This window comes from Myotis brandtii, unplaced genomic scaffold (genome assembly GCF_000412655.1).
Source record: "Myotis brandtii unplaced genomic scaffold, ASM41265v1 scaffold658, whole genome shotgun sequence".
NCBI lineage: Eukaryota > Metazoa > Chordata > Mammalia > Chiroptera > Vespertilionidae > Myotis > Myotis brandtii.
The window spans coordinates 1,019,301-1,029,885 of NW_005370558.1; the positions used below are offsets into that span (position 1 = coordinate 1,019,301).

At 54.5% G+C, this 10,585-nt stretch overlaps 1 protein-coding gene across 9 annotated transcripts in view; it reads left to right on the plus strand.

Moving 5' to 3' along the window:
* The window catches only part of RGS3 (regulator of G-protein signaling 3), a 107,198-nt gene that overhangs the window by 84,794 nt on the left and 11,819 nt on the right, over positions 1 to 10,585 (plus strand). For 6 of the 9 annotated variants that reach the window (XM_005880911.2, XM_005880912.2, XM_014528913.1 and 3 more), the window contains one exon: positions 7,970 to 8,989. In XM_005880911.2, the coding sequence (XP_005880973.2) occupies positions 7,970 to 8,989 (1,020 nt within the window). Of the gene's footprint in view, positions 1 to 4,814; positions 4,975 to 7,969; positions 8,990 to 10,585 lie in introns of those variants that run through there. The other 3 variants (XM_014528912.1, XM_014528911.1, XM_014528915.1) reach the window with 3 other exon arrangements.

Genomic DNA, 10,585 nt, shown 5'->3' on the forward strand with positions numbered 1-10,585 from the left:
AGCCGGGGAGACTGCGAGTCCAGCCTCTCCCATGCAATGGAAACAGTGGTATCTGAGTCCCCAGATGAGGAGCGTGGCAAGGTGGTGACAGGGCTTAGTACTGGAAACTCAGACCTTGGGAACGCCTCCTCCTGCCCAGTGAGAGGCTGGGCATCCAGGAGGGTGGGGAGGCATCCCAGCAGGCTCCAAGGCCAGGCCTGGGGGGGGGGGGTGTCTTCTGCTTAGCCTGGTGGCGGTGCCAAGAGCAGGGAAGGTTGCTTAGAGGAGGCTCCTCTCTTCTCATGCCTCAAGGCTTTGTCTTGAGAGTTTCTGAACTGAATGAGCTACTTCTCCTTGTAGCCTCAGTATTGCTTTCTGTAGAATGGGTATGCTCACTGCCCCCCTGAGATCCTGAGAGACCTGTAAGTTACTGTGGGATCCTTTAGGAACAGAGAATTTTCCATCTGCGATTCAACTCCTCCTTCCTCTCGCTCCTCCTGCAGTTGGGCCTCTGTTTCTAGGGAACATGTATGGGTAGCTGACTCCAGCCGGCTTGCCAGCTCCCCATCCTGGCACAGGTGCTCTGAGGTCATGCCTCTTTCCACTGCTTCCTGTCACAGAGGGAGCGGTGTGTGTTGGAACGGGTCCCAAACTAGATTCTGGTCTGGATTCTGTCCTGATTCCTTGGGCATGTCACCATCCTTCTCTAGGCCTTACCCACCTCATTTGTTAACTGAGGCTGTTTCCAGAATTACCTGGGGAGTCAGAAAAAAGTGGAGGTACCCAGGCCCTACTTGTAGGGAATCCAGTAGGCCTGGAAGTGGGCCCAGACAGAGATATTTTTAAATGTGCCACAGGAGATTCGACAGTGTTCCTCTGTTGAGAACCAATAGTCTGGATCAGTGCTTTTCAAATTTCAATATGCAAATTAATCAGCCGGGATCTCAGTAAAATTCCAGGAGATGTGGACCGAGGCCTAAGATTCTGTTTCACATGAGCTCCTGGTGCTGCTATTGCTGGTTCATGGCCACATTCTGAGTAGGAAGAGTCTAGGTGGACCCATGAAGCTCATTGGATTTCTCATTCATTCATTCATTCATTCATTCATCAGACACTTAAGATTGGAGTAGTGAGGCTAGAGGGGGAACACAGGCTCCCAGGGCTACAGAATCTGGACTTTATCTGGAGGGCATTGGTGAGCCACATCAGGTGTCAAGCAGAGAAGTGATAGGGTCAGATTTGCACTTAGACATTTCCCGGGCATGACTCAGAGAATGACCAGCGGGGTCTGGACTGCTGCTGGGAGGTTGACATCAATCCTGATGCAAGAACACAGTGGTCTGGAGGGCGGTGGTGGTAGTGGAGATGGAGAGGGTGGAAAGATTATTCTTTTTTTAAAAAAAATTTAATAATCTATATTTTTTAGAGAAATTTTAGGAATTGAGAGGAAAGTACAGAGTGTTCCTACACATGCATAACCTCCCCCAGTGGAATAATTCTTAAGATTTTATGAGGGACAGTCAGGGAGGATTTGGTGATTGGCCAAAGGGGCAGTAGTGAAGGAAAAGGGAGGGAGAATGATACCCAGGTCCCTGGTTTGGGCAGCTGGTGTTGGCATCAGTGACACAGAGACCAAGAGGAGGAATGGACTCGGGAAGACCATACATTCAGGGTGGGACACATTGCATTGGGGGCACTGATGGGATATCCATTGGAAGGTTTCCATCTCTGTGCCTGGACTCCAGCCACACAGGTGCCCTCTCTGTTCCACCAGGCGCTAGCCTTCCTGGCTCGGGGCCTTTGCATCTGCTGTGTCCTCCCCCCGAGGGAGCCCCTCCCTGCCCAGTGAGCAGATTTCAGGCTCAGTGTCGGCCCACAGGGCGGCCTTTCCCACCACCCCTTTCTTCTCTCTCACAGCACCTTATAGTTTCCCTTCGCGCAATGGATCGCAGTTTGTATTCACCGTATGTTTCTGTGGGCGATGACTTGGTTCATGTCAGTCCCTCCTCTGTAGCCTGTGAGCTCCACCAGGGCAGGGGCCATGTCTTTCTCGTCCCCTTTTGTGTCCACGGAGCCGAGAACGGTGTTTGGGAGCAGCGCTGTCCCATGAGTGCTTGGTGGACACTTACTGATGGGACTGCGCTTAGGAGGCAGGTCTGGGCTGGCACGGTGCCCTGGGCATCGTCAGTGGGCAGATGGTGATTATAGCCTGGGGAGTGGATGGGTGCCTGAGAGAGCAGCAGGCCCCGGTTATGGCTAAGGAAACTGAGGGTCAGAGAGGTTACGCCCGAGGTCACCCAGCCAGCGTGAAGTCGGGATCAGTATCCAGAGGGAGCTGGCCCCCACCTTGAGGCGTCAAGAAGCCAGGCCGGAGGAGCTGGACTGAGGCTGGGTTGGGGAGCTCAGTGTCAGCCCAGCAACTGAGGTTCCTGGAAGCCAGCGTTGAGCCAGGAACCCAGGAGCCAGGCCCGGAGCGTGCCAAACTCGAAGGAGTAACCCATCCCAAGTCAACCTGGAGGTCAAACGCTGGGCCAGAATTCTAATAGCTGCTCCCTTTCTCCGAGGCCTTTCGAGTTCACAGAGCACTTTCCTGTCCTTTGTCAGACATGATCCCCTTAGCTCTCTGGGACAGGAGGCAAGAGGCACCCTACCCCATTTTTTTGTAGAAAAAAACCAGAAGTGATAGCCGGGGTCCACACAGCTAGCAAATAATAGAGTGAGGACTCCAGCCCAGGCCTCCTGGCTTTATGGCCAGTGCTCTTTCTGTAAAATCCTAGCTGTGTAAGAGCCACTCCCAGATGGAGGTAAACCCCAGCTCACACCTTCCCGTGCCCTCCCCTCCCCCACCTCATTCAGGAAGTGGTTTTTGAGGGCACATGTGGAGCTGGAATGCGTAGTGGATGTGATGAGTCATCTCAGTGAGAGCTGCAGGTTGACTCTGGGGTCAGCAGACCTGGCTCCACATTGACTCGCTGTGTGACATGGGGCAGGTCAGTCCCAGCCGCTCACTGCCGTCCCCAGCTGCGTTCGCTGGTGGGGATCGGGGGCTAGAAGCCAGAGCTGGTGTGAGCAAGAGCTCTGGTGTCACACCTGCCAGCCTTCCTCAGCCCGTTCCGAGCCCTGGATTGGATTGGGGAGAGGATTTGATTAGATCCTCAACAGCAGCTCCATTTAGAGGGCCTGGTTCATTTCCTGTGTGCTTCTAGCAGGCGAGACATGGACAGAATTAACCCTGGTCCAGCCACGCCAAGGAAGTGATGGGTGGGGGTGAGGGACTCCCCGCAGGAGAGGGGCAGCTGCACTGAGGACTCGGGACTCAAGGCCATGGGCCAGCAGACTGATCTCTCTGGCTGGGTTGTTGTCACCCCAGTTAGTTGCAACAGCTGCCTAGCTGGGTGTCCCCGCTGCCTGCACTTCCTCCATCAGAGCACTCACCACGCTCGACAAGACCAATTGTCCAACCTTTTGTTTTTTTCTGCTCAGGTAACCGAGGCAAGGATTGTGTCCAACCTTTTGTTTTTTTCTGCTCAGGTAACCGAGGCAAGGATTGTGTCTGACTTGTCCTCGGCTGTGCCCCAGGGCCTCACTCTGTGCCTGGAGAATGAATGAATGAATGAATGCACTTTGTCCCAGTCCCCCCCACCCCCTGCCCTGCTCATCCTGCCCAGAGCACTTTTCGTGTAGGATGCCTCTGCATGTGTCACTTCTTTGCTCACAGGACAGTCCCATGGCTGGCATCTATCTATTCTGTGACATGTTCTCATCTTTATCTCCTCTCCTTTCCTAATTCTCTCACGTGCCACCCCTCCCCCCAGACTTCTGAGGTTTCCTGTATTTGCTCCAGAGGCCCCCTCCTTGAAAGGCACCCCCATCCCAGCTCTCCAAAGAACACTGGCCTGACCAAACCTGCCTGGTGGCCCATCAGGAGCACAGGACAGAGCCAGTGAGCTCTGGTCCCTGTTTGCAAGTATCTGCCTGTGGGGGACGAGCCTAAGTTTGGTGGTGCTCAGCCTGCTCCCCCTTCTAGACCCCTGAGGGTCCCAAACAACTTGTGTGCAAGGGTCTAAGGAAGCAGGGCGAGACCCTCTGCCAGGAGACATGACCGAATCAGTCTCCGATTTCTTAGGTCATTTTCTGAGCTCAGTTCCCCATCCTTAGACGGATAATAGCCACCATTTCATCAAATGCTTCTCCTGGGCCAGGCCTGAGGGACCACTCTTGTGATCCGGGATGATATCACGGCTCTGTGTCTCTCGGAGGCTGGGGGGCTTGGCCAGAGTGGCACAGCTGGAAAGTGACCCTACAGGGATCAAAACCAAAGTCTGACTCTGGCATCTGAGCACCCAAATGCTGGGCACTCTGAGAGCCTTTCCGTCCTCGGTGGTTTCTCAGCTGCCCGGGCAGGGCACCCCTGGGGACAGAGGCACTTGTCCTCCGGGCTTTGTTTGGTTTGGCCTCGGTTTAGGGCAAGATTGGCAGAGGCAGGCTGACTTGCATTTCTGGTTTTGGGTCTGTTGCTGCACTTTCCTGAGGGGTGGGCAGGCTCAGGCAGGCTGCAGGCACCCCTGGGCCTCACCCCCACCCCCACCCCACCCTCCAGGAAAGGGGGAATGCAAATGAGGCTGCTCCTTTCTCGGGGCCACTGGGTGCCTGGCCCAAGGGCATGATTGCTGCTTCCTTCCATGGTCCTCCCAGGTGGGGCTGAGCTGAGCCTGTGTGGATCATCAGGGAGCTGGCTTTGGGCAGTTTGTTTTTCTTGGTGGAGACCGCTCCCTGGTGGGTGGGGCGATGGGCGGGGATCCGGGCTGCTCTGGGGACTGAGATCTGAAGGAGGCTTGGGGAGAAGGAGCTGGAGGCCTGAGGCTCTAACCCCCGCCTGGCCCTGATTGGTGCCTTTGGGCAAGTCCCTAGGTGACTGTCCAGGCTGGGCTCAGTCTTCCTGTCCGTGCAGCTGAGGCTTTCTCTGTCCGCCTGGGAGCAGCCCTTAGTTTCCAGGTGAGATTTCTGCATTGGGGGACCTGGCATCACAACCACTGACTTTGATTTCGGGGTGTTGGGTTGGCTCCCAGGGGCCCCTGGGAAAGGCATGATGCTGTTTGAGGTCTGTGATCGCAGCATTTCCCTCTCGGTCTATTTTTAGTCACCATGCCTACCAGCACCATAATCCCATTGAGAGCTTTAACTTTCCATAGTATGTTCTCCTGGCTGTTACTTGGGCGTGTTGGATGTCCCATGGAGGCCCCGAGGATTTAGTGACTGACTCTACCTGACCCCACAGTGTGAGTGTAGGTTGGCCCCTGCCCCTCTCGGGGCCTCAGCTTCCCTCTCTGTGCAATGGGGATTTGGGATTGCTCATGTTTCAGGGTCTGAGGCTGCGAGGCCTGAGTGTCATCTCCGGGGAGTGTCATCTCCCAGATTCGGGCAGGATTTCCAGGGCAAAGAGTCCATGGGGTGCGTGGGCACCTGTCTTTGGCTTTGCCTGGGGACCATCCTCCAGTCCTCTGAGGCCTCCCCTCCCTTTCGCAGCCACCATCTCTGCGGGGGTTGGGCACTTTCACTTTCATGCTCCCAGGCAGTGGTTCTTACCCACACTGTGCTTTCACATCCCCTCTGGTGCTCCCACACGCCTGTGTGACCCCTGACACACATGCAGCACCTGGCTGGCCACTTACTCCCAGATGCGAGGTCTGGGTGGGGCTTCACAGCCTCCTGAGGGCTAACGGGTTTTCTCAGCCTCTGGTGCAGCCTTTTAGTCTCTGGGTGGCTGTGCAGTAAGTCACTCACTGCTCCTTGGCTCAGCTTTCTCATCTGTGAAATGGACATTAAGGGTCTCTGTTGCAAGAACTCTGAACTGTGTTGTAGGGGTGTGTGTGTGTGTGTGTGTGTGTGTACACCTACGTCTGCACACATTCTCATGCAGCTGTACAGTTTCTGTGTAGGTGTGGTGCCTTTCTTTTTCATTAGTACTAGTTGGTTATGGCCTCTTCACGGACAAAAACTGGGCTCTACATAGTTCTAGCCACAGCATTCCAAGTCCTGGACTCTGATGAGCCCAGGCCCGAGACACGCTTCCCCCGTGACTGTGGCACTGTGGACACTCCCCACCTCTGCGCCCCAGTCTCCATGGGAGACAGCTGCATTCAGACTTCCTCCAGGGCACTCTTTTCCCCTTTGCAAGTGAAATCTACAGGAGCCCAGCAAAAACGCCGAGGGTTCTCGGGGTTGTGGGCAAGGCAGCAAATGCTTTCTCTTCTGTGTGGGGAACTCCCGAGGTTCCTCCAAGCTCAGTTTAAACGTCCCTGGGTGCTCCCTCAGTGAGGGTCCACGTGTCCGTGACATCTGTTTAGTCCATGTGTCGGCAATATTTTGAAGTTCTTGTTTCATTCCATTTAGTATTAAACAGCTACTTGAAAAAAGATACTTAAACATTGAGAGTAAGTTATTTTTTAAAAGATGATTATTGACAGTATTACAGATGTCTCCCAACCCTTCCTTGGCCCCCCTCCACCTAGACCCTGCCCCACCGCAGGCCTTCACCACATTATTGCCTGTGCCCATGGACTATGCATATATGCTTATAAATTCTTTTGTTAATCTCGTCCAGTCCTCCCACCCCCTTCCCCTCTGAGATCTGTAAGTCTGTTCCATGCATCCATGTCTCTGGTCCTATTTTGTTCTTCAGTTTACTTTGTCCATTAGATTCCACATATAAGTGAGATCATGTGATATTTGTCTGTCTCTGACTGGCTTTTTTCTCGAGCATAAAAATTTCCCGGTCCATCCATGCTGTCTCAAAGGGTAAGAGACCCTTCTTTTTTACTACTACATAGTATTCCATTGTGTAAATGCACCACAGCTCTTTTATCCATTCATCTACTGATGAGCACTTGGGCTGTTTCCTGATCTTAGCTATTGTAAATAACACTGCTATGAACATAGGGGTGCATATGTTCTTTCTGATTGGTGTTTTGGGATTCTTAGGACATATTCCCAGAAGTGGGATCGCTGGGTCAAATGGAGTTTCATATTTAATTTTTTGAGGAAACTCCATACTGTTTTCCACAGTGGCTGCACCAGTCTGCATTCCCACCAGCACTTGTATATTGATTTACTAGAGGCCCGGTGCACGAATTCATGCACCAGTGGGGTCCCTCAGCCTGGCCTGTGGGATTGGGCCAAAACTGCTCTCCAACATCCCCTGAGGGGTCCCAGATTGTGAGAGGGCCAGGCCAGGCTGAGGGACCCCACTGGTGCATGATTGGGACCAGGGAGGGACATGGGAGGGCTCCAAGGCGTGACTGGCACATCTCACTCAGTCCTGATTTTGCCCGGGATTTAATTGAATTGTTTGTCTCCCTGGTGTTGAGTTGTATAAGTTCTTTATATATTTTGGAAATCAACCCCTTATCAGGTGTATCATTAGCGAATATGTTCTTCCATACAGTGGGTTGTCTTTTCATTTTGTTGAGAGCAAGCTCTTATTTGAACAATTCATTAGGCTTTTAAAAAAAACTTCGGTTCAGGTAGAAGGTACCCTTTGGCTGCGTCCAGGATTCTCCCACTTAGTGACTGCTGTGGCTTGGGGCTTGGTTTGGTTCTAGTCCATGAACGCAGAGAGGGCCTGGCTTCCCCTTTACTCATAGAGGTGACTTACCCACAGCGGGACTTGCCTGAGAGGGCCACGGGGAAGATTGCATAAGGGGTTTAATCTGGCAGAGCCCCTGGCACACAATTGGAGCCAGATCATGGTGGTTACCTCTCCTCCCCTCATGTTTTTGATGGGGCGGTAGTTTTGAGCAAGGAGTTAAGGCTGGGACCAAAGGGGCTTTTAGGTTTCCATCTGGTGCTTCGGCTTTCAGACTGCGGGGTGCAGGGTGCGGGTGTGGGGTTCAGGCCACTGCCTGATTTTGTTTCAGCCTCTGCGTGCGCAGTACCTGGCACCGTGTAACCGCCTCTTCTGAACCTTTATTGTTTTCTCTTTGTTTCCCAGATGTTTGAGTCGGAGGTGGATGAGAAAAGGGAGATGCCCTTGGAGGAAGGGAAGGGGCCAGGTGCCGACGACCCCCCACCCAGCAAGGACCCCTCTCCTGGACAGGAGCCTCTTCTGGAACAAGACCTTCCACTCAATAAGGACTCTTCTTCTGGCCAGGAACCATCTCCTGGCCAAGAATCCCTATCGAGCAAAGACTCAGCTTCCTGCCAGGAACCCCCACCACGCCAGGAACCCTCACCAACCAAGGACTCCCCACCATGCCAGGAACCCCCTCCACGCCAGGAACCCTCACCAACCAAGGACTCCCCACCATGCCAGGAACCCCCTGCAGCCCAGGCCCTCCCTCCCTGCCAAGACCTTCCTGCTAAGCAAGAGCCCTCTCCCAGCCAAGACCCTCTACTCAGCCAAGACCTCCCTACCATCCAGGACCCTCCTGCTCAGGACCTTTCGCCTTGTCAAGACCTACCCCCCAGCCAGGCCCCGGAACCAGCTGAGGCCCTTGCTGAGACCACGGGCTCTGGGGACCCTCCAGCAGCCACCGGGGGCCCGCCTGTGGCCGCCAGGCCAGCCTTTGTGATTCCTGAGGTCCGGCTGGATAGTGCCTACAGCCAGAAGGCAGAGGCAGAGGGCGGCAGCTCCGGGGATGAGGAGGATGCAGAAGAGGCTGAGGAGGGGGATGAGGGGGAGGAAGATGAGGATGAGGACACAAGTGATGACAACTACGGAGAGCACAGCGAGGCCAAGCGCAGCAGCATGATAGAGACGGGCCAGGGTGCCGAGGGCGGCTTCTCGCTGCGAGTGCAGAACTCGCTGCGGCGCCGGACGCACAGCGAGGGCAGCCTCCTGCAGGAGCCCCGCGGGCCCTGCTTCTCCTCCGACACCACCTTGAACTGCTCTGACGGAGAGGGCACTACCTCTTCCTGGGCCATACCTTCGCCCCGCACCCTCAAGAAGGAACTGGGCCGAAACGGCGGCTCCATGCACCATCTTTCCCTCTTTTTCACGGGACACAGGAAGGTAAGGAGGCCAAGGGGGGTGGGGGGTGGTGTGGGTACATTAGATGGTGGGGTGGGGTCCAGGAGCTGCAGGGAAGGAGCAGTCACTTTATCCCACCCCCACCAGGATCTTCCTGCTAAGCCTTCCAATGAGCCTTATACCCATTTGACAGAGAACAAAACTGAGACCCAAGAGACCAGAAGGCAGAACCTGAACTTAAACCCATGACTTCATGACTCCAGATATTGAGTTCTTACAGCTCCGTTGTACTTGGGACCCCCACAGAAAGTAGAGCAGATGCAGCCTAGCCCAGGACATTGTGTATTTGGATCTTAAAGACCCAAGACAGCAGCTAGAGAAACAGTTACGTTTAGACGTGGCCCGGGCCTAGCCAGATTAGAAATCCATCAGCCAAAAACAATGACAGCACATATTTTACTCTGCGCTGGCATTATTCTATGTAATTTGCATTACCTCATTAATTCTCACAATAGCCCTGTGAAGTGGATACGATTATTGTTCCCACAGAAGAGGAAACTGAGGCACCGAGCTTGTCTCACTCACACCGGGTTTTTAAATATCAGAACCAGAATGAGCATCTGCCTCCAGGGCTGGAGCTCTTCACCACCATGCTGTTTGCCTCCTGCAAATATTTATAAGTCAAGGAATACGTGTGGATTGATTTCATGCTGTGTGCCAGGCTCTGGTCTCTGGGCCCCAGCTGGGTCCCAGCAGTGTGTGAGGCTGCCCTCAGCCTGGGAGGGGGGAGCTCTCTGTGTGGGCCGGGAAGGTGTCCTACCCGTGAATGACTGCGCCATGTCCCTGAAGCCCATTAGCCAGCTTGCGTCTGGGTTCTGTCTCTTACCGTGGTGCCTCGGGTGAGTCACTCAGCTCCTCTGGGCCTCAGTGTCCTCTGAGGAGCAGAGGTGAATGGCACTCACGTCCCAGGGTGGGTGAGGATAAACCGGAAGAGTCTGGGACCTGATGACATTCGTGCAGACGCTAAGCGGATGCTGTTGAGGTGCTGACAGCCAGCGCAGTGCCAGGTGTTGTTGTGACGGCCGTTGTGAGGCTAGGCAGGTGGGGGTGACCCTCAGAGACCTGGGAGCTCAGGGAGGAGAGACCACAGGGCCCAGGGCTATCAGGGAAGGCTTCAGAAGTCTTCTCGCCCCCTCCTGTCTCAGCTTCCCTCAGCTGAGCCTGGAGACTTGAGCAGGTTTGGAATAAGCAGAGGGGCTGAGGCAGGCATTCTGTGGAAGAGGACGTGGCCTGGACGAAAATGCCCACAGAAGCCAGTCTGGCTAGAGCAGGGGATTCCTGAACTGCAGGCATGGCAGGTGCGCGGCACCTTGGGAGGAAAGGCGGTCGGGCTGGCAGAGCAGGCTGGGGCCCTCGAGAACAGGACCTTAAACGTTGGATCCAGGATGGGAACGAACTCCCAAAGGCATTGGGGTTGGATCTCAGTTTCCTTATCTGTCAACACACGTGGTTCTCAAACTTGGAAGTGCCTTCAATTCACCAGGAGGAGGCTATGAAGAGACAGCGTTCTAAGTCCCCAACCCCAGACTTCTGGAATCAGGATTTCCACGGGGGAGGCTCAGACCCTGCATTATAGAC